The 27,868-nt window shown below is 36.9% G+C and overlaps 1 protein-coding gene across 3 annotated transcripts; it reads left to right on the top strand.

The window, feature by feature from the left end:
• Positions 1-27,846, top strand: LOC121319250 (stathmin-3-like). 3 transcript variants are annotated; one of them, XM_041256472.1, is made up of 6 exons: positions 1-208; positions 12,401-12,457; positions 17,021-17,116; positions 19,074-19,252; positions 24,437-24,628; positions 25,272-25,667. In XM_041256472.1, the coding sequence occupies exons 1-6, from the start codon at positions 190-192 to the stop codon at positions 25,305-25,307; spliced, it is 579 nt and encodes a 192-aa protein (XP_041112406.1). In that variant the 5' UTR covers positions 1-189; the 3' UTR covers positions 25,308-25,667. The 3 variants fall into 3 exon arrangements, with proteins under 3 accessions (XP_041112406.1, XP_041112404.1, XP_041112407.1); XM_041256470.1 differs by lacking the exon at positions 25,272-25,667 and adding an exon at positions 25,826-27,846 and having other exon boundaries at positions 2-208; XM_041256473.1 differs by lacking the exons at positions 12,401-12,457; positions 25,272-25,667 and adding an exon at positions 25,826-27,846 and having other exon boundaries at positions 5-208.
• The last annotated feature ends 22 nt before the right edge of the window (positions 27,847-27,868 follow it).

Raw genomic sequence — 27,868 nt, 5'->3', positions numbered from 1 at the left:
GTCTTCCCCCACCCTTATTCTTGAGCTGGTTACAGCCCTCCTGAGCTGACCGTGTGTGCCTCATTGTTCATAAGGCAGCACTGCAGCACTTGCAAAGAGACAGACCCACCCCAGCTCTCTTGACTGCCTCACATTCTCTTTTCTCTTCCATCCAGTGACATCCTCCAGATCTCTTCACCACCAGCTACCATGGCTAGCACTATGTCAGGTAGGACAATCAGCATTATTCTGCAGTATTCTATAGCCATGTTAGTTAAAATGTACATACATTTCTTATGTATTTATTTTCGTGTCCATATCTAGCTGCGTACATTATTCTGGATGATATATATATTTATATATACCATAAATGTCTATTGTTTTAGTATGTCATTATTATTTTTTTTAAAGAAAAAAAAAAAAAGCTAGATATTTTAAATTTTGGTTTTTATTTTTTTTCTAATAATATTTTAAAAGCTTCTGCTACTAAAAAGGTTTGATCACGCAGTGCTGGTCTTGATTATGCAGTATTAGTAATTCCCTGATTGCTTTTCCTTAATTAAAATATTAATAAAGCATACAAAATGTGGATTTATATATGGGCTGGGGTCATTGCTGTGATTCATAAATAATGGACTGATTTGAGACAAGACGAATGTTTTCTGCGGTTGGATAATCTAAACATTTTGCTTGTGTATCTATTAAACAGATTTAAAAAAAAAAAAAAAAAAAAACATACTGTATATAGTTTTGATTCAATTATGATTCCAAGCTATTGATTCTCAGCAGTCTTTTAGTCTAAAGATGATTCTGGATGACAGGGCAGACGCAGAGCACAGCGAGCATTGTGAAAGGATTGTGGAAAAAAGAGCTCAAATCAAGACAAATAAATACTTTACTACAGTGAGCTACAGTCAATTACCATGTAATATAATCCAATAGCCAGTTGAAGGGGCCACCTTATTATATCCGATCAGTAATTTTTACATTTTGATTTTAAAAAATATTTGAATTCCCTTTAAAAGGTATATTTTGACACATATTAAATGCCTTAACGTTTTGTTTTTTTTTATATACCAGATGTAAAAATGATTCAGCTAGACTTAAATAAAATCTTATGACTGTAGTTCTAGGGATGCGTGTTATTTGTTGCTGCATTATAAGCCTGGATGTGCGTGTGTGTGTCTGGGTGTGTTTGGGTGTGCGTGTGCCGGTGTGGAAATGCAGAAGGTGTCTGTTCAGCAGCCATCTTTTCCACCCTTTCAGCAAAAGAAAGGGAGCGAGGGGATCAGGTGTCACATGTCACAGTGCAGTTGGTGACAAACCCTTTTTAATAAATCCATCCGAAATATTGACAGCCGCCACGGCAGGAGACTGAAGGGTGTGACTGCAGTCTCAGACAGAGAGCTTGCAGTCTGTACTACAGATGCTGCAGCAACAGACTGCCATGCTCCATCAAAAAAAAAAAAAAAACCTAAGAAAGAAAGAAAGAAAGTGGCACGCAGACTTAATTAAAAGAAAGGATGGATTCAGGCTTTCTATTTTAGAATAGTTCACTTTATTCATTTTTTTTTTTCTCCGTGTTTAAGTTTAAATTCTGGGTATTCTTAGAGGGAGATTCAAAAGTCGGGATTTATGAAAATATATTAACACTGCCCTGCAATGCATCTGATGCTATGGCTTGACTCTCATAAGCCTCACAAGTTAGACTAATGCCTACGCCATCAAATCTGGAGCTAGTGAAAATACACAATACAGTATATCCATTGGCCCAGTGCCCCATATCTTCCTATATCTGAATACATCTGGATGGCAGCATCCCCTGCAGTTTACAATGAGCCACGCCCAAAACAGTATGTGTCTGAGCAACAGTGCTGCTGCCTTTTCTCTATGGGTGAAGCACAATACCACCTGCTTGTGCAATACTTTCAGCCATTTTACTTTCTTTGTCCTCTGAAATCTAGACAGATCTTTTTTTTTTTTTTTTTTTTTTGCAACGATTTGGCTAAAACAAAACATTTTTAGAATTTTCTGAAACTGTTCTTTTCTTACTGCGGCTTGTTGAAAACCTTTTTTTTGCATTTTTCATGAGGGGCTAAAGTGGAGACTCTGATTTAAAGGCCCAGTAACAACCCCTTGACTGCTTATATTTAGGAGGCTAGTTTAATAAATCTGGAATTGTATAGGGACCGTCGATACAAAATATAACAAAGCTTTACTAATCAAATAACAGCGCAACATAATGTTTTTAATGCTGTGTGTACATTTACATAGGGGGCTGCAGTCACCATCTTGGTGCTTGTAATTATTTCAGTATGGGCTTGTCTGATTAGAATTTTTCAGCAGCATTTGGCTGAGGCTTGAAGAGGTTAAGTGGCCTGTCCAAGGTCACACAAGTCAGGCTGGCTAGGCTGTGATGTGAACCCCTATGACCTCTAGCATCTGACCCTGTAATCCAACCATTACCGAATTACCTCAGAGTTAATGTTAGCGCTTAAGCATGCCCAGCGTCAGTCAATCCCGTTAAAGAAGACTGAACAAAATCTTGTCATATTGTATAAATAAAGGCTTAAATGAGTAACCTACACAGTGTCTATTTCCTTTTTGTTTGCTATCTTTTAAATATTTAGTCTTTTTTTCATCCCAAGCTTTAAGACAGGCCCATAATGTTTGATTGAATGCAGGACGATGTAACACTTTACATTTTATTGGTTTAAAAATAGTTGCATATAGAGTGAAAACTGTAGGCTCTGAAGCTGCAAGTAGTGCCCGTGGGCCTGTATATTTCATCACCAAAGCCCCAAGCCATTTATTTGACCTGCTACATAATAGCTTGGATACTAATACCCCCTAGAGGAAACAGAGAGAGAGAGAGAGAGAGAGAGAGAGAGAGAGAGAGAGAGAGAGAGAGAGAGAGAGAGAGAGAGAGAGAGAGAGAGAGAGAGAGAGAGAGAGAGAGAGAGAGCTGCAGCCAATTAGATTGCCAGTTTAAAGCTTCATCAATGGTTCCTACTTTTATAAAGCAGAACACATGAGGAAAGGATGCATTTCAATGAAACTGTAAGATGGAAGGTTGTCAGAGATTTCATCTATACAGGAAGGAGCCTGTCTGTGCAATCAGTCAGGCCTGTGCTGGAGGACTCCTAGACATTAATTACTCATTTCGGTGCAGGATAATTTAGAAGGTCTCTCTGCACAGGAACTGACAATCATTTGATTCCTGGTTAATGACATGGGCTTTCACTTTAAAGGAAAGCCTGTTGATGGCTGCCTAATGATATCAGTGAATGCTTTTCCAAACGAACCTTATTTTTCAATACTCATCTGAAACCATTCTCAGTTTGTCCTTTTGGATTGCATGATGATCTAAGAAGTAGCAAGAGCATACATCACTGAGCAAATCAAATGTAATTATTAATGTTAATAATAATAATAATAATAAATAATAATAATAATAATAATAATAATAATAATAATAATAATAATAATAATTGAATTTGTTTTTACAAATTGATTTATTTGTTATCCAAATTTAATATTGCTGTCTACGTTAAATTATTTTTTGTTAAGAGTATGCATTTTAAAGGGATGTTTTTAAACAAGTCAGATCTACATTTTCTGCACATTCTGCACATTATATATAATGTGATAGACTCGTACAGCCAAAATGACAATCTAATCTAATAGTTTTAATTGAGGTGCGTACACCAATGGCACTCCAGCGCCTTCTGTTGGAGAATTGATGAAAGACCCCTGGTTATATTATTGAGCAGTATACAGTATCTACTGAACTGTGTCTGCTACAGGGTTGCCTTTCAGCTTACTTCACATTGAACTAGCAACTAAATCACAGCAGGTCTTCCGGAGGAACATTCAGAATCATGAAACATATGGGGGGGGGGGGGGGGGGGGTTAAGAGAGGGCAAGAAGAAATACAGAGCTTCATGGGATTCCAGTCAATGTGAAGGTAACTAGCAGACTATCATCCTCCTTTAGCTTAGACTGGAACCCCTGCGGACTGGTGCTACAGTGTTTCCATCTGGATCATTTCTAGTTCAGCAGGCATGGAATATATCTAAACGCACGACCCAATATAATAATCCATTGAAATGTATCATTGCCTGCCAGATGCAATGCTCCAAGTAAAAATGTGCCCTGCAATTACACTGTAGTGTCACATAATTGCAAACATGGTTATGTAGTTACAATGCAACAACATGCTTAATTACAAAATCTAAAATGTTGCCAATTAAATAAGGAAAAACAATATAAATTTTAAGGGGATGTGGTCTTAGAACGAACAATATATGTTTGGAAGCCAATTAATGGTATTAAGGGTATTTGTATGAAAAGAAAATATATAATATGACAAATATTTCTAAGATAATCAGCTTCCCAAACTAAATGCAATAATATTTTATCCAGCCCCTATTTGAACTATACCTTACCATCTCCTGTAACCATGCGGTATTAAATTATCCTTCTTCTCTCCAGTAAGCTGGTGGTTATTATAAAATGAACAGGATTTCACCTCCACTTTATGGGACACTCTCTAATAAAGAGAGTCTTCATTCCTTCATGCATTGCTGCAGTGCTGTTGCAGAGAGTGGACTCAGTGCAGTGAAATGTTGATGAAGCAGCACTGTGCTCTGCAGTCAGCATGTTTCTCAGTTTAGAGGGGGAAGAGTCTGTGCATTGTGCTTGATCAGCCAACCCCATAGCTCCTCTTAGGAATTGTGGCAGAGCACAGCTCTGCTCTTTAGAAATTGGCAGGGATGGGGTTAAATTCCCCTACCTGCCTGGGTTCATTGTGTTCAGGTGGCTGGGGTTGATTAGATGATTAGTTTAATTAACGATCAATCAGCACCCAGCCACCTGACATAAAAGGAGGCCTCTGCTTCCCATTAAAGAGGAGGGAGTTGAGGAAGCAGGTTGGTGGTTTGTTGTGGTATTTTTGAAAGTTTTGAATCCAGTGAAGGCATTGCCCAGCCTGGAAACCTTTATTTTTGTGGATTTTGTCTTTTGTTTTATTTGTGTTTAAGGATTTTTTGTTTCGCCCTTGTGCACCTGTATTTTTGTTTATTTATAATAAAATTAGTTTTTTTTTTTAACAGCAGACTGTTTCTGGGCCTCTATCCACTCGCCAGCCTGCCACAGGAATCTTTTTGTTTTGCCTTTTGTAAAATGACTTGCAAGCATTATTAGTTCCGAATGTTTTTCTTTCATTGGATAAAAAATATATATTATTTTTCTTTGGCAGGATCTCACGAAGGAATGTGCAGTTGCTTGTTTTTGCGCTATAATTAAAGACATTAATTGTCTAAACTGGCCCCTAATCTCATGCCAGTGGCCATCCCAGCTGCGCAGATGATTTTAAAGACCCTGCTTTTTGAAAACTATGGGCCTCATCTGCAATTGAAGGACAGAAACTATTTTAAAAAGGATATAGTCAGATGGGCATAAGCATTTGAATTTCTAGTTACACACAACCATTCCATTTAATTTGTTAAAGCTACACTTAAAGCTACCAGCACTGAACCCATTAAAGACTAACAGGGGTGGGGCCAATGGGCTAAGCAGAGGTTGAATCTGGTGATTCCTACATAGCTACAGTATCACTGTCTTTACTGGGTGAATCTACCTAAATCAGATTTACAGAAAGGACCCTAGATAATACAGTACAATAGAGCTTGGGAGAGCAGGAGAGGGTAGTGGAAGACCTCTAGGGCCATTTCATTCAAATTTTAATGGGTATAATTTAATATGGACCTACTTTAAGATCTGGATAGAGGTTTAATAGGTTTTTAATAGGGTTCCACAAATAATATATAACATGCATGGAAGAGAAACTTGGGTGTCGACCACGCCTTGTCTGCCATCTTGTTATGTGCTGAACGGATCCTCAATATAAAGAGACCGTATTTCCAAATGACAAAACCAAGATGGTATTTCTTTCAACAAGATGAGAAGCGTCATGCTGAGTCAGGATTTTTAAATCAGCAGTGAAGCTGAAAAACTCGACTGGAAATAGATCCCTGAGCAGCGGAACTGCCAATCGATTTGGCTCGGCGCATCCTTCCTTCACGGTTCATGCAAAACAGATTTCAGCTGGAAACCCACCACACTACAGCCCCCTGTACCGCATTCCAGTCCATACAAATCCGTGGCTGGTTTATAGAGCTAATATTCTCGTTAGCAGCTGATAGGATTTCCAGACAGCATTCACGGGCATAAAGCCGTCACACAGTAAACCTCATCTCTTTAATGGGATTTACAAGGCCTCTGTGCTGGTATAGCGTAATGATAAAGCCATCATCTAAGGAAATTGTCTGACTCTGTATTTATTAAATTCCTTGAAGAGTAATCTTTGTTGTTAGACAGTGGGAGCTGAGTGTTTTTTTTTTTTAAGCAATGATAAATTGCATCATCATTCAACTGTGGATTCCATTGATATGGCACTTAGATTAAAAATCTCATTAAGATTTACTATCCAAAGAAAATGTATCTGAAAATAAAATCTGCATTTTAAACTGAGGTAGGTGGTACCCTATGGGAGGTTTCAAGCATGAGGGAGGAGATCCTTACCTACTTGAAAAGGTGATAATTAGTGGTTAAATATTTCTGTTTCTTTAGTCAGCTGGTTATATATAATAAATAACATACCGTAAAAATGATCTGCTCAAACACCAGAGCCCCTAGCAATCAAACCTGTAGTGTTCAAATATAGGAAGAAAGAATGTAGGGGGGTGTGGTTCAAAAGTGGGGGGTATTCAATTATTTCTCTGTGCTAATTTAAATTGTGATACATCGTGCTAGCAAAATAGGCAATAAAAAGACGCCTGTGAACTGCCATATGATTCAATCCTTTTTTGTGAAATAGTATCTGAAAGCCAGAAGTGTTTGTTCAAAGACCTGTTTAGACTACAGAATTTATAATATGCTTTAGGAAAGTGGTTAGTCTTAGCCCACCTTTAAAAAAATGATATAATTTGCATCAGCATCCCAGCATTGGAGAAAAGGGCATTCAAACAAAATGTCCCAGCCAACATTTGAGGTAAGCAGTCTGAAATGTCACCTTGCAAGCAGAAGATGATTGGATTAGATTTTTTAGCTGCATAGAGCCAAACATTAAAAATCCTGCCCTGCTGCAGTCAAAGGGGAGGGAGGGGGAGGGAAGTGATAGTAGCAGTATTGGTGTCTATCTGAGTTTGCAATTTTAACAAGATTGTCCGCTAAATCACTGACATTAGCCGCCTGAAAACTAAGCCAAGAGAATCCCACTCCAATGCACTAAAGAACCATCTGGTTGTCTCTTTTCTTTAAGACTACATTGTGTTTTAAGTCAGCAACATCACTACACTGGATACATGTATGCCTTAATAAATGACAATCACTTTAATTTGGGATTCCAAATTGTATTAACCTGTGATACTGTGACACAGTATCAATAAGCCTGCAGAGGTATGTCTTCAAAGGGACACAATAAATCCCCTCAGTTCTGTATAAACCAGGGTTGACAGTTCTCAATTGAGAACAGCCTCTGAGTGTTATGGCCTAAAAACCTTATTTAACAAATGCCACACTCAGTAATGTCATCAAGTCGTAAATTAGGTACGGTGCTAATGACCTGCAGTGCTCTGGATGATAATACATCTTAAAGCAGATGTAAGAGAAAAGGACAAGTGTCCTTCAGCACTCTGTTACCATCAGCAGGTCTGGCTGGTATCAGTAAAAAACAACAGCGCTGAAGAGTCTCTTAATATCATGCATCATACTAATGTGCTTTCTGTGTTCAATAACAGGATGCTTTACCGGGCAGCTATGAGCATATGAACAGGCTGTCTCTAATTGCCATTTCTGGCAACAATGTATATCGTCCTGGCCACTAAATCAGCTTTTACTAGTTTTTTCACAGTGGCATAGTGATCTGGGGTGATAACAGATGGCTGATAACAGATGAGACTGAAACCTTGAACAGTGAAGGAATGGTGTGTAAAGTCTCTGGAATATGGAGATACATATACTTAGCATATCACTGTGACATGTTGCAGAAACTAGTTGGCCAATGTTGGTCCAGGGGTGAAGTTACATGGTTGAATGTGATCAGAAGGCATAGCATTCTTGGTGGATATTTTAATATGGTTTGTAATTTGTAAGGAATGTTATGGGTGCAGGCCGATCTTTTGGAAGATGTCTTCTAAATACTACTGTAACAGGATTAAGAATGCACTCACGGTTATAGAGCTTTCAACCTCCTCCGGGCAGGCACACAACTCCCTGCTACACTATGCTTGCTTGTCAATACCTTCTGCCCAGGCAGGACCTTTCAAATCGATCTTGGCAGTCATTAACAATTCTGAAAGTTTTTCAGCCTTATTTTTCTGATTTGTCTTTCACTAATAAAACTCAATCACTCAGCTGAACATAGGGAGCAAACAGTGATTTACGACAGTGAACTGGGTCCATACCTTATTAGTGCATGCTTTGCTTCAGGCAAATCTCAAGCTGCCATCAGCAGACATCCATTTGTAACCAATAATAACTCATCTATAATTTTTTCGCTGGGTTAGGGACGATTGATAGGGGAGATGCTGAGATCATCCTAAGCTAAGTGCATTGCTAAGTGACATATTTGATAAAGTGTTCTCCCGTTATAGCATTACAAAAAATAAAAATAAATCTTACAGAACAGTACAGAAAGCATATACTGTAATGCGGTTCTACCGTAGAGAGTATTATAATGAAATGATGTGACTGAAAACCTTCAGCTAGGCTGGGTGCTTCAGTATTTCCCTATTCTCAATGATTAAGATTAACAGCAATAACTTGCATAAAACACATATTGGGGAAAACGCAGCTAATACAAGTAATTTCCATAATGAAGTGTATCGAAGTTAATATAAATCTAATTTAAAGGTAATATAGCCCTGAACACGTATGCGCTCAGGTGCAATTCTTCTTCTGCATATGGTGACACCCTCCCACCATTCTCTCCATCTTTTACAAAATAGCATAAGTTGCTGTGAGCTTTGTAAAGTGAGCCCTTCAAATTTATTTAAATACAGTGTTAAAAGCATTAACTGGTTTGTAGGATGTTAATGCACTTGTTGGTACATTCTTCAGTTTATCCAAGATCACACAGTCTGGGATAACATTTTAACTATGACTCTGCCTTCCTTATGGTAGAAAAGAAAAGTGATAATTATGTTGTGCTAAAACATTTCTATTTACATAATATTTATCACAGTGGTTGTTGTTAGGCATTTCTTTAGAGCCGCTGCAAGGGTAAGTAGACATCACACTTATTGTTTAATCCCAGCCACACTTGGTTATAGCTATTACAGTATGCAATTCATTTCTGTAATTGAACAGTGAGGGTTTAGTGTTTTTAACTGAGGGTGTGATGTAGAATGTGAACTGCAGCTAGGTTTGCTTGATGAGATTTCTAGTTAACTGTAGTCACAGTCTCTAATACTTCTTGACATTTGGTTCTCTTGCCATTCTTATTATTACCACTTGAGTTTGGCAGGTTCTGATTGGCTAGTCCACACCGCATACCAACCATATTCAGGAAATGAATGCAAATGTAAATCAGTTTCAACATTAGACTGATTAATATTGTATGGTGTGCTTGACTGGGGGAATTGGGTTAAAGAGGCGTTATTAAGAATAAGAGAAGGTCTTAATTATGAAGGGAGATCATGATGCACAGGAAAAGCAAAATCAGAACCAAACATTTAACATTATATTAAGGAATGCATGTACATCATAACAGTATACTCACATTATTATTTACAATATCTGCTGATCATTGTTTGGTTACACATCTTGCTTGTCTCTTGTAGGCATTATTAACAAGCATTTTCTTTCTGGTAGACTGGTTTTATGAGTTGATGCTGAGAACTGTTTGTTTCCAAGCATAGCCTTGGTAGCCTGAGACATTGCAACAATGGCTGATTTTACAGCAGCAGATGTCAACTGGAAAGTGCATTGGAACTGATTGTAAAAATTGGTTTCCTGTGTTGGTTAAATCTACTGTGTTTGATTAACAGTAGATTTCACTGTGGTTAAATTTAGTGTGAATGGGGAGTTTTAGGAAGTGGTCAGAAATTAAATTGTGGACGGGGATGTCAACAAACGAAGGGTCATGAATCACACCCATGTTATATACCTTGGCAAGATACATTTACATTTTAAAAAAATTATAATAATCCAGCAATGGGCAGCATTGGCTTAGTTTATGCTGGTTCAGGAGACTGTACTATTGGTTTTCCTAAAACAAGAAAAACAAAATATTTTAAGTGCCTTTACTGTGAAGTCAAGAGGTTGAAATCTGCAGTCAATGCAGTGAACAGGGTTGGAGTTTCATATACTAGCTGTGTATCCAGCAAGAAGCCCTGTGGTCAAAAAGTATCTCTGGTCAGTTTACTGGTCTTAAACTCCCTCTGAAATGCCCTCTGACCCAGAATAACCAACTCTCGAACCAGCAGGACCAGTTGAAAACCCCTGTTTAAAACCAGTCCTTGACCAAATAGGGAGAACTCCTTTTGGGTCCATTGTAAATATTTCAAGGTGTGTTCTCTCTTCCATTCACTTGAGAACTATCTAAACCTGCCTTCTGTCACACTTTGCCCTTTAGGAAACATTAAGCTATGTAATGCATCACTTCATCAGCCCAGCCATGACATTGACAAATGCTCGCCCCCCCCGTTAGGACCTTCCCAATGCAGAGAAATGCATTAGCAATCTGGACACAGCCAGGAATACAAGCCAAAGAAGGTGACTAATAGCATTTGCAGCAGGTTGCTGTTTGTTGACACAGAGCCCCCTATTGACAACGTTAATTAAAGCAACTCTTCAGCAGCCTGATTATACCATTGATTTTTTTTCTTTCCTTGGCTGGTATCCATTTTGAAAAAGGGTGGATCCCTCCTTTCTGTTTGGTTTTAAAGTTAAAACTTTTCATTAATAGGAGTTTCTGAGTATGACCTTTGTTTTTGTGATTTTTATTTTTAAAAACATTGTGTTAAAATCCAACCTTGTTCAGTGTGCTTACATTTCCCACATGCCATTTTATCTGTATGGACATAAAGTTCCTCCCACTTGAGCCAAAAAGACAGGCCCTTGTCACTACTTGCAGTAAAAAAAAAAATTAAATGCTCTGTAATAGTCCAGTAAGCTAAACTAAGATAAAAATGATGAAACCCCTACTTTTCTCATAGCTTCACTGTTCAGAATGTAACAAGCACCTGCAATACAAAAAAGTTATTTAAAAACAAGCACAACATTTTAACATGGGGTCTTTGGTAGAACTCTTACTTGGTGTAGGCTGTCATAATAAATGTGTAAGACTGGACAGAGTGAATCTCAGTGAACCAGAGGTTGTAAATTCACTTTTAATAGAACCAGGCTGATAAAAAAAAAAAAAAAAAAAAGCCTAACTCTTTAAAAGGTTTGTCGGGAAAGATAATAATAAAAACTGACAGAGGTGTTCCAGTATCAGACATACGACAGATTACACACCACCTAATAGCAGGACATGGAAATGGCTTTTGAGAGAGTTGTAGACGTGCTCGAATATTGTTTATTAAAGCATTAAATCAGAGTGAAGAGAATATTTTTGAAAAAATGAACATGCACGTTGGTATTGACTCACTGTAATGTTCAAGATTATACAAGTCTTTGTTTAAAACTAGACAGACAACTGAACGCTCTCTCCACCTGCCACTGGGAGTTAAAAGTGATTTGAATTCCTATGGGCTGCAGAGCAATATCAGCCCTGTTTGAACTGGGGCTCTTGTACAGTGGTATTGATACAGTAGCACATGGTAGGTTCTTAAATGGATTATCAGTGTAAATTAGTTCATTATATTGTTGTATTAATACACACTGCTTGCCATTGCTAAAAATGAAAACAAGTATAATTATAATCCTTACTTATACATCTATTTCACGTTACAAATACAAAAACGTATTTTAAAAACGAATTCTGTGTAGCTTAATGAGGCACACCTGCAGCTAAACTGTTTAACACAGACCAACGAGAGTCACACGTCCAGCTTTTTAATGTGTAGTTCATCGGAAGTGACAGCGCTGATACAGCATCATAGACCAGGTGTAGAATGGTGTAGCTACTCTACAGACACATGTTAGATTTTGCTTGGGAAATGAATACATCATTGTAATGTTGATAGACCAGCTGCAGCAGGAAAATGTCTTTAAGTTGTCAGTTGTTTACCATTTGATTATATAATTGCTGCTTTTATGTGGCCCGCTTCAGTTAATACATTATTTTCTTATCATTTTTAAAAAGCTCTTCAGTTTATCTAACTCTTATTCAATATTCCTGCTTAATATCCGCTCTTTCGTTTCTGAATTGCTCCCTGATAATGATGCTGGCTCTGTGGTGTTTACTTTTCAGTTCACGCTCAGCCTCAGATGTCTGGGAAGGATATGAACTCCAACAGAATTGTGGAAGGTGAAGTAGAGACCTATTACACTTTTAAGCCTGGGCAGAAATGCTGTTGGCATTTCTAATCCCATGCATCAAAAGTAAAAGATTTAAAAAAAAAAAAAATTACAAAGCATCAGTAAGTTAATTATAATCATTTATGAACAAACATATTCTTATTGATTCCTTATAAAGTTAGGACACATTCAGTTCTTACTGATGTTGGTGGTGGTATTTTAAAATGGTTGCTTATTAATAATTCATTATGTTAATGTTAAGGTTAAGTATGAATTATAGTTAACTTCATTTTAATGTTGTAGTTTACTATTATTATTATTATTATTATTATTATTATTATTATTATTATTAATAGCGGTAGCAGTAGCAGTAATAGCAGTAGTATTAGCAGTAGTATTAGCAGCAGTAGTAGTAGTAGTATTTGGAGTAGCAGTATTAGTCATAGTAAAAGTAGCAGTAGTAGTAGTAGTAATAGTAGTAGTAGTAGCAGCAGCAGTAGTAGTTGTAGTAGCAGTAGCAGCAGTATTATTATTATTATTATTATTAGTAGTAGTAGTAATAGCAGCAGTGGTAGTAGTAGCAGTAGTAGTAGTAGTATTAGTAGCAGTAGTAGTAGTAGTGGTAGTAGTAGTAGTAGTAGTAGTAGTAGTAGTAGTAGTAGTAGTAGTAGTAGTAGTAGTAGTAGTAGTAGTAGTAGTAGTAGTAGTAGTAGTAGCAGCAGTAGGAGTGGTAGCAGCAGTATTAGTAGCAGTAGTAGTAGCAGCAGTATTAGTAGCAGTAGTGATAGCAGTAGTAGTAGTAGTGGTAATAGTAGTAGTAGTAGCAGCAGCAGCAGTAGTTGTAGTAGCAGTAGCAGCAGTATTATTATTATTATTAGTAATAGTAATAGCAGCAGTGGTAGTAATAGTATTATCAGTAGTAGTAGTAGTAGCAGTAGTAGTAGTAGTAGCAGTAGTAGTAGTAGTAGTAGTATGAGTAGTAGTAGTATCAGCAGTAATAGCAGTATTAGAAGCAGTAGTATTAGCAGCAGCATTAGTAGTAGTAGTAATAGTAGTAGTAGTAGTAGTAGTGATAGTAGTAGGAGGAGGAGTAGCAGTATTAGTCGTAGCAGCAGTATTAGTAGCAGTAGTAATAGCAGTAGTAGTAGCAGCAGTATTAGTAGCAGTAGTGATAGCAGTAGTAGTAGTAGCAGCAGTATTAGTAGCAGTAGTGATAGCAGTAGTAGTAGTAGCAGCAGTATTAGTAGCAGTAGTGATAGCAGTAGTAGTAGTAGCAGCAGTATTAGTAGCAGTAGTGATAGCAGTAGTAGTAGCAGCAGCAGTATTAGTAGCAGTAGTGATAGCAGTAGTAGTAGTAGCAGCAGTATTAGTAGCAGTAGTGATAGCAGTAGTAGTAGTAGCAGCAGTATTAGTAGCAGTAGTGATAGCAGTAGTAGTAGTAGCAGCAGTATTAGTAGCAGTAGTGATAGCAGTAGTAGTAGTAGCAGCAGTATTAGTAGCAGTAGTGATAGCAGTAGTAGTAGTAGCAGCAGTATTAGTAGCAGTAGTGATAGCAGTAGTAGTAGTAGCAGCAGTATTAGTAGCAGTAGTGATAGCAGCAGTATTAGCAGCAGCAGTATTAGTAGCAGTAGTGATAGCAGTAGTAGTAGTAGCAGCAGTATTAGTAGCAGTAGTAGTAGTAGTAGTAGTAGTAGTAGTAGCAGTAGTAGTAGTAGTAGTAGTAGTAGTGTAAAGTGTTACTTTAGCATTCAACCTTTTAATGTATAATACGATCTGCAACTCAAACTTCTTACCTCCAAATTGTCAATAGTATATTTTTCTTTTTTCAGAAAGCAGAAACACACACTAACCAATTCAGAAAGAAACAAATGAAGACATTTAATTTGGGGGTGTAGCAGTCTATATAATAATCTCCTTTTCATTATAAAACTATAATGTGCTAATGACAATGAAAAGCTTTGAACTATTTTATTAAAACACAATGAACTGCACAACAAAATACATTTTAACTGTTAGAGGGGAAAAACCTCAGTAGCCAACACTTAGGAGCTTACCCTACTGCTCCGCCCTGCCATTGTCTCCAGTCAAACAATGGAGCGAAACATTTGAGCCATTATTTTGAAGCCTTTCCAAGGTACGGCAGTTCTGCCAAGCTAAGTGATATCAGCCACTTGTTCATTCACTCCAACACAATGCTGTTATTATTAAAAAGATAATTCTGTCGCTTTGCAGTAATTTCTTCAATCCTAAAACACCCCTCTGGTGCCTCTCACTGTATTATATTTCTAAGCTGATTTCTTCTTTCCAAACACGCACAACTAAACTAGTCAAGTGTCAAGGAGCTCAACTCAAATGCCACTACCATCATGTAATTGTGCTTAGAAGCTGGTTGTTTCAAATTCCATGCAGAATTTAAAAGGGCGCTGTATCCTATTTTAAATGGTGGAATAAAGAGTTTAATATGTGTGTTTTGTTTCTGGTTAGATCTGTATTTACCAGGCTTAAATAATGTTCTCTAACAGCTGGATTTCTGAAGTGACGTGAATTTGCAATTTGCAATGTATTTGAAAATACATATTATAGAAATGTAGAGGATATAATTACATAATTTGTTCTATGCCATTTAGACGGTGACTTTGCATCAATAAATACTTTAAAGAAAGTGTATTCTATGGATTCCTGTACACATCGGAGGCTGTGTGGTCCAGTGGTTAGATAAAAGGGTCTGTAACCAGGAGGTCCTCGGTTCACATCCTAGCTCAGCCACTGACTCACTGTGTGACCCTGAGCGAGTCACTTCCCCCTTGTGCTCCGTCTTTCAGGTGAGACGCTATTGTAAATGACAGCAGCTGATGCATAATTCACCCACCCCCAGTCTCTCTGTAAGTTGCCTTGGATAAAGCTGTCTCCTAAATAAACAAACAATAATATTTGCAGGTAATCAGCAATATTTTCGTAATGTTGTAACTCCAGTCCAGATAAGCGACTGTCCCAGTTCACAGTTGCCAAGCAGCATTGTTAGAAAAAGAATGCACATTTATTATTACAGCAATACATGGGCCTCACCCTGGCAGCACCAAGTGTGTCTGTCTTTTATTTTATATTGATATACTGCAAGCCTCATCCTTCAAAAAATGATTTATAAACCCCCTTCATAAATATTTCACGTGTTATATGTCTTTGGTACTAGTTCATTATTTAAAGAAATAAGATAGTAACGTTCTTCTGAGAACAATTGTTAACATCTGTACACTGTAAACTTCCTGGACAGAATATTCAGCAGAATGTATTGATAACGACAAAATAAAATAAAATCCATTCCCTTTTCTCTTTGTTTGCTCTGGAGGTCGACATCGATGGTAATGTGATAGCTTAATGCTTTGAAAATGCTGCGTACATGTTTGATGGTGTTTGAGAGCTCTAGTTAGGGTGTGTACTGTATCTGTGCAGTTTCTACCTTTTATATTTCTTGTGTGGGTTTCCATTAAAGGTGCAATCACAAACCAATTTCCAAATTGAATATCAGATAATAATCGACAATAATAAATTAATTAGAACACTTTATTATTCAAAAGCAGAAACTGCACAAAAGCCATCAATAAACTGATGATATGCACCTGTGTATTGTTATACATAGTAATATCATATTTGCAATGAGAAAACTTTATGATTAAGTTGCAAGACATCAGGGGTAGATAGCTTCCTGTAGGGCAACCTGTAGGACAGTTTGGAACAGTTCAGACTTTTCAATTCACCCCAATGCATTCTGTTAAGTGTAATCCTGCTGTGAAAGGTACCTAAGACAGGTAAAACGTACCAGAATTAATTGGGGTGTGACTTAAAAAACCTGGACTGCCCTATGGTAACCCCAGTTACATGTGGCACTAAATAGGAGTCCAAGGTGATTAATCGATCAATAAATGTTTAATTGAGGCTCGCAAAATAAAACACCATAGACGTCAATAACTGATGTATTGTGTGTTGCCTTTGGACTCATCTTCAGTTTGTTGCCTATGTACTCTTTTTTGTTTGTTTGTTTGTTTGTTTTGTTTTTAATTATTTCATTTTTTAACTGATTCTTCCATGGCTTACCAGCCAACAATAATGAAAGCTAGCTCAAGGTTTTATAATATAGCATTCTGTGTTTCCCCACCATTTTTCATAGTTTTATTGCTCCCTGGCTTTTCTCCCTGCCCTGGAAACTGTTGCCATGGAAACCAGGCAATTAGAGATCAGAGAGCTGAGACAAGACCTGTGCATGCACACACAATGAGGGAATAACTGTTGGGGAGAAAATTATAACTGAGCTTTACAAAATGGTCGGTATACTGAACAGGCACCATCAAAATGGCACTTGCTTCATCAGAACAGGAGTACATGTGCACTTGCTTAGAGTCATTAGCATAACAGCAACTCTAATGGGGCCTGGATCTACTGAAGCATTGTAAAATATCTAGCTTGAATCTCTTTGTGTCTGAGGGGAATTGTTTTGCCTTCCATGTCTGCCTGTCTGCTGGTCTAATATGGCTGCCTGGCAGAACCATTGTTCTGAATATCTTATGTTTCTTTTCAGCTTACAAGGAGAAAATTAAAGAGATGTCCATGCTGTCTCTGATCTGCTCCTGTTTCTACACCCAGCCACATCCCAACAGCATCTACCAATATGGGGGTGAGTACAGAACCCTCCTGGAGTATAGGGCTCTTTATCTGAATGACTCCCAGCACTTTGGAGTGAGAAATGTTGTGAGCTGTTTTTCAGTTCAGCTCACAACAAAGACTTAAGTAAAGCAATAATAAAAGATGAGGTGATCTTACTTTGGCATCTAAATTGGAAGCCAGTAGACACAGTTTAATGTAGGCTTAGATTAGTCAGTCATACCCAGGGCCAAACCCCCTTATTCTACTGGGAGCTGTTTAGGGAAGCTCAGTTTACACTAAGTAGAAAGTGTGGTGTAGTTTGCACTGGGGGCTAGTAGTCTGTAATGTATTTTATCTTCTAGAAGTCCTGGTCACAGGAGTTGGATAGTCTTAGCTTTGTCCACACCAGTTGGTACAATTGGCTGTTGATTTATTGCTCTATGTATTAACATTACTACATTCAATAAAAATTACAGTGAAATTAGGTTTATACATTTTAGGGTGGTGTTAAGATTTGGCACCTTTTAGATCAGGAGTGCCAAATTCTGGTCCTAGAGTGCCAGTGTCCCTTTTGGTTTTTGTTCAAACTGTATACTGAATTGCTTGATTGGTCCAATTAAATGATTTAGGGGACAGTTAGAACAAAAGCCAGAAGGACACCGGCCCTCCAGGACCAGGACTGGGAACCCCTGGTTTAGATCATTAACATATGCCCCTCTAGAGTAGGGTGTTGTCTATTGTGGTTTACAGAAACAAAGACAACCAAGAAACAATCTGTTCTTCAGCAGCACCCATACTGAACAAAAATATATATATATTTTAATATATAATAAGACATGTGTGAATCTTATATTTTCCCAACATCATTCTTGAATGAAATAGAATATATAAAAAATATATTATTAATATATTTTATACATTTTTCATACACCAAAATTAGCCCCTTTTCTAGTTATGAAAAAATATGTGATATATGGTAAATATATGTTTTATGTATTTAAAATATATAAATGTGCATATAGGTTAAATATATCATTAATGCTTTTAAAATATAAAGAAATTTTATTAAGAAATAGAAAAAAATGAATATGAGAAAACTACATGAGGTATACATTTGAAATATTTAATTTAATATATGTACTTGTATATGGAGCATAATAAAAAACAAACAACATTGTTGCCAAAAAGGGGACTTAAAATCACCTTCCTGGATTATTAATGGAAGCAACACCTTCAGCTCTTTATAAAACACCAGAGGTGTTTATTTAGAAGAGATTGCTAACAGCAGTGACTTTTCGCTCACTAACACAAATACATCCACAGAGGCACCTCCCCACTCTTGTGGACACACACACCTCTCAGGGTGATTTTCACCAACTAATAACAAATCACAGAAATACTCCCAAATGAGCAATAAACATGTAAAACAATAAGAATTACAAAATATCCCAACCCCCAGCATCCTTTGCAAGCAACTAATTTACATGATTCCACTCAGGCAATATGTATGTATGACAAATACATATTTAATGCTTTGTAGAATAAATTAATATTAAATACATTTTAAAAAAAGGTAAATACATGTTTCAATACAATTAAATATATACTTTGTGTATTGTATGGTATATATTAATGTTTAATCAATGTCTTAGGTCAACATCACATGTTAGCATCATTATACATTCAAAGTTTGGTAAATTTGTTGCAAATATATATTTATAACAATGTACTATAAATATATATTTTTGTCAGTTAAATAAAATGAATTAGTAATGTGTAAAAAATATTGCATTTGGGGTATATTTTAAATATAATTTAATTTGTGAGCCATGTATTTATTGTATTTGCTGAAAATATATGGTAAGGTTATAAATATAATATTTAAATATATTCATTATTCATCATTCATGGTTCCCATTCATAAAAAAACATATATGTTAAAAATATGTTTTCTTTCCGTATCACGTGTGTCTCTATTTCACACCCAGATATGGAGGTTAAGCCCATTAACAAGAGGGCCTCTGGGCAGTCCTACGAGGTGATACTGAAGGCCCCAGCTGACCTGTCTCCAGACCGCCCCCAGCCCCTCTCCTCCCCCCCTAAGAAGAAGGACATGTCCCTGGATGATCTGCAGAAGAGGCTGGAGGCTGCAGAGGAAAGGAGGAAGGTGAGGGTTTACTGGCAAATTTATTTGAAGGTTATTAGTTAGCCCTGAAACTCAAAGATTAAACATATACCTTCCAGTGACCTTCTTTACAAAAATTTATTAAAAAACATGTCATCAAAGCCTCTGCATATTAATACACCAGATACTTATGGGTCCTGTTCCTGTTCCTGCCTAGTCCAGGGAGCTTTGCTGTAGACAGGTCTTCAAATCTTTCATTGAACTAATGATGTTTAAATAGCACTGGCGTGTTTAAAAGTGGTTTTAAATGTGCCAAATTGAAAACTGGGTTATAAAAATATTTTTCTTTACTCTCCAAAACCCTTCATATTTGTTATTGCATTTGAAATTAATGATTAGTTCATAAACAACAGACCCTGTTAAGACTTTAGGAAACTGCTGTGTTTGATTAGTTACCAGAAATCTGTAATGCAAAAGCATACTTAAGTGTAAGAAGGGAACGTGAAATATATGAGGCAGATGGAGAAGAATTAAATACTGAAGTATTGATCACTATAAAATAAGTCTTGGCTTACATTTTGTTACATCTACTTAGCTTCGATAAAACTTACATATTATATAAGTTATATATAAGGTTATAGCATGTGTTTTTAGAAACCAGAAAGACCAGAACATAAATTCAGGAAAATAACAGGTTTCCAATTTCTTAAAACTATAATACTTTTAAATAAACAACATTACTTATTATCAAGCTTGAACCGTCAGTTTAAAGAAAAATTTGAGGAGATTTGTCATAAAAGACGGAATTATCTGAAGTTTTTTTTTAAAACCGTGCTCAAAGGAAATCTTCTGTTTGTTTGACGTTCAGAGCTCTAGTGGAAGCTTGATCCCCCCCGCCACCTTTGCTGCAACATCTTTCTGCTTTAATGAACACATTGACGACCAATTACCCCACTTGTGTGATATTACTGTTCTGCTTTTCTGGATAATAAGCATGGGCTCTGTTTCAATGCACATTGGTTCCCTAGGGGAACACTGCATATTACAACAATTCCAGCTTGAAGAGGCAAAGGCTAAAGATCTCATGTAAAAGGAGATGATCCTACATGAAGGCACCAAAAAAAAGATGTTTTTTCTTAGTTTGTTTCTTATTTATTTAGCATTTAAAAGTGGCCTGTACACGGGTTTGTATATTTACAGACAAAAAATGGTGTGGATTCACTACAAGAAATCTATTAAAATACAGGGAAGAGATTCCCTTGTGGCTTATTTGGTAAAGCACAACTCCATGGTTTAGAAGGTGAGTCATACTGTCAAGGGAGCACGAAGTTGCTGGGGATTCTACAGATCACCACACTGCACCATCACTCCTACAAATTAAATGAGCATATGAGATAAATGTAATAGCCACTTAAAACTAAACTGCAAAATACAAAACAGTGGCTTACGTGGTACTATTTTTCACATTCAATGTGAAAAAACTAAACCTAGACATGTAATTTTATCTACATACCGTAAAAGAAGTTGATCAAGCAGACAATGAACACTGATAAATGGAATTCAAATACAAGGAACATGCATTGATATTTCTGTATCAATTCTTTGTTTTTGCTGCAAAGTTATACAAGAAAAATAAATAATATGAAAGAAAAACAAAACTGTAATTAATTACATTAACTGTATTTTTTTGATACCATAAATCTATAGCGATGCACTTTAAATCACTTCAGATAAAGTGATTGATGAGTTATTTAAATGTGTATGCATCTTCAGTTCAGTTTTAATGAATACAATCACCTGGCTTTCAGCTGTATTGAGCTTGTTTGGAGTGGCACAGTTGAATGGTCACGTTGTAAGAACTCAGTATGAAAAGAACAGACTCCAGAACCACTCACAATGATAACAAACATGTTCACATATTAAGGGGGAATGCAAAAAAATATTTTTTTATAGAACCCATCAGAAAGAACTGAGTCAGATCATTCCTTTACAAATCTTTATTACACACCATTATTAGTCATTAGTAACTCGCTATACAATACCAGACCCACCTACATGACAAATGGCATTTGACAAGGTTTAGAAAAATTATAAAGCCAGGGACAGATTTTAAAGCCTTCATCACATTGACCAGCAGAACAATCTGCATTACATTAAATCCTTATTTAATTCTATGGAAAATAATGGCACATTCTTAGAATACACACATGTTTTTCAATTACACATGCACCCACTTCAGTATTGATCTTTAACACTGAAGACTATTAAAAACTAGTTCAAGGGCTATTGATAAAGATAACTACATTTAAACTAACAAAAAAACAACTTTAAATCCTTCTAAAATCCTTATCCCAAATTAATATTTCATGAAGGAAACCCATCAAATATTCATTCAGTTCCTGCGAGCACTGAGTTGCTCTGCTCTTTTCCCCAAACTCAACAACTGAGATAGAGAACGTTCAGTGTTTAATGGATGCCATTTCCTCCCATGGATTATCCCCAGCAGGATCCGTTTTGGGGGTTTGTCCCATTTGTCCCTTCATTCTTGATGCATTCTCTAGCTCACTTTTTCTAGTCCCTTCTTAGTCATTAGTGTCTATTGGCCCCTTGTGAGGTTTATATCCACAAAGATACCATTACTGTAAACTGTGGCTCTCAAACCACCACTGCCAATGAGAACTCCCAAACCGAATGCCTGTTGTCTAAATAGTGTGTCGCAAACAGAGATGTTCGGTCGACCGTAGAAAACAGTAGTTTATGAAGTGACCTTGGTATATGTTGGAGCACCATGAAACAATGCAGTGTAGTGTATGTCGTAAACAAGCAAATGTTCAAATCCATTGCCTTCCACACCACAATTTACATTTAACTCTCCTCAACTCCTCACATCTGTGTTGCTATTATCATATGAACCTACTTATTAAAGAAAAAACAGCAGCAAGATCATGCTAGAGAGACATATATAATATTGTCAACTTAGTGACTTTCCCAGAAGAGCACCATGCCCTTTTTGTAAATGAGAAAATAACAGCTATACTTGGAAATCACTCATACTGTGTATAAGCTTTTCATATCACACAAGATCATTTTGCAAAATTAATTACAGAAAGAAAACGGAGTCCGTCTAGGGAGAAGCCAGGGGAATACAGGTTTGCAGCCTGGATATGTCAAGTTGCTGATCTTGGCAGGGGATCCCACCTGATGCATTGCAGTGGCACTGACACTGTCATGGGATCTATAAGGTCAAATCTACCAAGCGCCTTCTCTTACTGTGCTACAGTGATCGCTTCTGGCCGGACACCAGTAAGCTCGAGCTGACATCTGCTCTGCAGGTCTTTGTCCTCAAGGTGCCAGTAGCTCAATTACATTTGCTGTTGAGCTCCTGTGTGTACAGTGGCGATTGGCTTGGCAGTGTGATTGGAAGACGCACTGAGCTGCTGTGACAATCATTTATCCTGGTGATACTGCTCCAGCGTACAGTATCATGCAGATTCTGTTATTACCCCAGAAGATTTAGCAGTTTTAGAAGATTCCTCTGAGTGGTACAGTATCTCTGGGCAGAGCCTCACACGAGCCACAACTGGAACTACAAGAAAATGAAAATAAATGAGAGTCCCAGGGAGGAAAAACTACTTCAGCTATGATGAATCTCTTCCATCAATCATAGAACATTTTAGGAAACACTTAAACAGGAGAAGCTTCATCCAAAGAGATTTAACCTGACAAAATAATTTATTTACCATGCTGCACAGGAGGCATGTTCAAAGGTTTTTATATATTGAATGCTTTGTTCTTATTATCGTTATTTATGCTATTGTATTACTCTATATATGAGATTCGTGGTAAACCCCATTTTGAAGACATTAAAAAAGACTGAGTAACCTATGGGGGGGTAAGAGCAAATATACCCTCAGAATGGTATTTGGTGGAGTAAAACCAAAAGTATCTGACTTAAAAACAAAAAAATATTAATTAATTTCAGGCTTCCTGTTCTATACTGGAATTTAAGCAGCACTCTTAAAACAATATTAGGTGGCCCTGCGACAAGTATAATGATATATTATAGACTGTATTCCTTTTATACATTTCCGTTTAATGTTGTCCTTGTAGCAATACAATGCACTTGGTAAAAAACTGGAATTTGTCCTGACGATCTCCAGCTTTGTATTTCTCCATAAACCCAAGTTATAGGATAAATTATTGAACATTTGACCTCTGCACTGTGACAGTTGTAGTATGGCCTGCAGCTTTTTATGAAATGGACAAAAATATCTTCTTGGTTCCAGGCAAATTAACAGGGCTGTCAGTTCTTGCTGGCTGTTTAAATATGAATATGTTTCAGTAAAGCTTTGCACCAAAGCCGTCTGAATCTGTGCTTTTGTCAAAACGATGGGGAAGATTTTTAATTCAAAATGCCATGGAGGATTTTTATTGGTGCCTGTTTTTTTATTAAATAGTCCCATCTTAAATTAAATTTGGAATATTTTTCATACCTTAGTTTTAATATATTTTCTGGCCATAATTTGTACGTCAACACGGAATCTGTTTTTCCTTCAGTTTCCTGCAGCAAACGTTTAATGAAATGTGTGATAATTCTTCTAATGGATACAGATTTAACAAGCCTCCCAATGTCTTTGTGAAACAGAACAATGGTCTATTTTGCCACAAAATCTCCTGGGTCGTTGGAGCAGCTGCCATGTGCTAATGTATTCTGAATAATTTAGACTGGATGGGGGTCATGTCTCATGAGACCAATTCTAGTTTTACAAAACAAATCCTAAATACCATAATTGATAACAGTAGTCAGGGCAAGATAAGTCTAAAGAAGTGTATTGGGTGTCACTTTCACTTTTTTACAAATATGCATTTTTTTTTATTAAAAACAAATACATTCAATTTTTATTAAATCAGATGAGAATTTCAATAGTGTCTGTAATGTACTTGCCACAAAGGGATTACAATGGTATGCAGTAGAAACTATCAATTTAGAAGAAGAATTCACCAGAAGGCCTGTATTGTATTGATATAGTGCTCCAGGTGCTTGAAGACACATCCTCACAGCACTCCTGAGGGGTTGGTTACATGTTTATTATGAGGTTCAGTATTCTACTGTGAGGTCTTTGGACTGTGTTGCCCTGTGAGGGAGTGTGAGTGGAGGCTGGCAGCTCGATCCTGGCCTCAGTCCAGTTTAATGAGAGGCCGGTCTGGTGTGTCTTGTCTCTGTAGTCCCAGGAAGCTCAGGTGCTGAAGCAGCTGGCTGAGAAGCGTGAGCACGAGCGAGAGGTTCTGCACAAGGCCCTGGAGGAGAACAACAACTTCAGCAGAATGGCCGAGGAGAAACTCAACTACAAGATGGAGGTCAACAAGGAGAACCGGGAGGCCCTCCTAAATGCTCTCAAGCAGCGACTCCGTGATAAGGCAAGTGATGCTTGATGACGTTACTCAGTGATGAAATTGTAAAGGCATGCTGTAGATAACACTATCCTGATATGTAGAAAAATAAAATAATAATACTGTACATTTTATACTGTGTATAGAATGGCATCCCATGTATATAACACCTGGCACAATTCTAGTAAACAGCACAACTTTTATGATGTTTAATTCCTGAATATAATCATTTTTTGCGATACATTGTGTGCAAGGTAAAATGTCCTCTAGCCGAAACTGCATGACTGAAATAAGAGAAAAATAAATAAATCTAACCAACATTATAATCTTGCCTCAAAGAAAGAGTAAGAAAGATTGCATAAGCAACAAATTAATATTGAATATGCATTCTGTTGATTCTTTGAATAGAGCTGTTGTAATTTTGATATCAGGCATCTGTTCACAAACAGAAGCATAGTGTGCATGCCAATTCAATTATTGACCTTGACAAAGAAGTCATTTGTGAGTACTGAATTATTGGTATTTTTTAGAATCTATTTCACATTGCCTCCTAAAAGAATGATTTCCTTACTTGCACTTATTAACAGTCTATAACTTGCTATACGCATTAGTGGTGAGCAAGAACCACTAAACACCATTTTATTCATTTGCTCATCTTTGTCTCTTTAAGGTGTCTGCCATCACTGTGAGCCATTCTGGGTTCTGAAGCTCCAAAATTCAATTGTTACTATTTTTCTTAATATCCGTCTTACCAGCCCTGATCTTGTCTAGAGAATTCAAACCGCCCAGCACTAAACAGATTTTCTCATTCCACTCCAACAAATCAATGTGACTTTTCATCTCTGCAGGCCCAACCTACTCTTCTTATACAGAGCAATTGAGTAGGTGGAGCCAGTCAAGGTGAAGGGCCAGTTTGTCACATGACTTGAATGTAATGAGGAAGTCTATTCAAACCTTGGCAGAATTTTCCAGACAAGCCCACAGACTTGACAGATATAGAGAGAAATGACTCAACATTGGATCAGCAGAAGCCAGACCCACTGAACACAATTGCAGCCATCTTAAAAAGGGAAGTGACAGGCGGACAAAGAAATGCAATGAGATTTGAAACGACCTGCTCTTTTGCTCAATCTACTAGGCATCTATGCTATACCTTGTGAGGGGGTTACAGTGGGGCATATCCTAGCATCTTTCTATCTCCCAATTTCACTTGTGTCTTTTCAGGAAAGGCATGCAGCTGAGGTCCGTCGAAACAAGGAACTGCATGCTGACCTCTCTGGATGAAGACATTTTCTACAACTTTATCAAGAAATTCCACATCTCAAGAGTTTTGGCTAGGAAAAAAAAAAACTGCAACTTTTTTTTTTATATTTCTGTATCCAAGCTCCTGCATTGTTCTCCATCTACAATATTATAATTAGAAACAATTGACGATTAGAATATTACTGCTAGTCTATCCACAATTTATTGCTCTGTATTCTGCTTATGAACATTTTCCTAAACTAATGTTGATTTATTAGGTCAACCTTTAGGTTTTTATTATCAAGGAGGTGGTTTTGAAATGTGCATTACAAATATTGCTTCGGAAAAAAAAAAAAAAAAATCAGTCAGGGTGAATGAAATGCAAAACCAAGGTTTAAATTCAATGTGTTTCCCATTTTATTGGATTAGGTTAAGGAAGACAGAAAGTATACGTTTGTGGTTTATGCCTCTCTTTAAAATATTAAACACTGGTTTGATCACACTATATAATGGTTTCAAAGTTTTGTCAATTTAAATTCTGCACTTGCGTAAAGGAAATATTAACATCTGTACTTAAACTGACAAGCAAATTGAAGCACAATATTACTCTTTATACATCTCACAGTAATCCAAAATCTAAAGGTTGAATGTCATGATTATTAAAAAGACTGTCATCGACGTCATTGTATATTATAATTGTGTGTTCCAAATATCTACTGATCTTATGTACGTGTGCAAGAATTGCTTGAGCCAAATTATTTTGTCTTCTTACTGCAGTAGTGGTAGTACGACATAGAAGAGACAAAATCTGCAAGATATTACGCTGTACAAGAGTGTTTGCTTGACGTGGAATTCTGACTTGAAGCTTGTTCTTTCTTTCTGTAAATATCTTTTGTTATTAATATCAGGATTGCATTTTACAAGATAGTACTTAACCTAGTCATTCATTATATTGCATCTCACCGCTGCATCACCTGTCAGGTTAGTCCTGCAGTTTGTATATACCTGTCAGAAATGTTACCACGATAAGGCTGATTATGGTGCTTTGGAGTGCTGCAGTTCCTCTCTTAACCAGGGGAGGGAGTGTATTAACACCAGTACGCTGCAGCTCGCTCACCAGAAACTTACTCAATTAGTCAAAAGGGGGTTTCAGTGGGTTAAATAACAATCCAAATTTAGAAAATATACAGTATTTTGACCAGGGAATTTGAGTTAACAAATTGACAAATTATTCAGCTTTTACACTGAAGGTAGAAAGGAATTTGTGTTTGTCTACATGAGTTTGTTTAATAGTTAGAATTGTTTAATACAGTTAGGATTTATGTTTAGTGTTTAAAGATATGCCTATGGTATTTGAATAATTTGTGAGAGGCTGAGAATAATTTTAAGGAACGCAAAACAGTTCATGGTCATTTTACGAAACATGTAGCAAAGTGATCTGTCTTACATTAATTTTCTGTAGAATGTTTTTATTCTTAAAAGGACATTAATGTATTTAGACTCGTTTTTTGTTGTTGTTTTAGTTAACGCTCCCTGAATTCTTTAAAATAATTATAATAAAAGCTAAATACCACACAAAACATCTAGGTATTAGCTAAGAAGTGCCAGTTTTCATAAAAACCGTAGTAACTTGTCTGTTGGTGGCCAGTTATGTTTATAACCTTGCCTTAACCTTGCCTCCTGTACACTGTTCCTTGTGCTGTATCTTCTTTGTTTGCCGAAGTCTGTGGAAGGCCCTGTTTGACACAGCTTTGGATAATTCCCTGCTGAATTATCCTAAACTCCTTAAAAATACTGATCATAACTTTACCACATTACATTTTGTAGAGGATTAAAATGTGCCATCTTCCATAGTCCATAATGATAACAGTCAAAGGACACCCTTACAGCTACCTGTATAACATATGTTAGGATCTCTCACCTGCAGTTCAGTGTCAACTTGGGTTTGTTATTGTGAACAGAAGTGATAATGAATAATAATAAAGTTGGTAATACACCATGAATCTTTCTGTGTGGCTTTCTTTC

The sequence above is a fragment of the Polyodon spathula genome, chromosome 8 (genome assembly GCF_017654505.1).
Source record: "Polyodon spathula isolate WHYD16114869_AA chromosome 8, ASM1765450v1, whole genome shotgun sequence".
In the NCBI taxonomy this organism is placed as follows: Eukaryota; Metazoa; Chordata; class Actinopteri; order Acipenseriformes; family Polyodontidae; genus Polyodon; species Polyodon spathula.
This window is presented reverse-complemented; position numbering and strand designations above follow the sequence as displayed.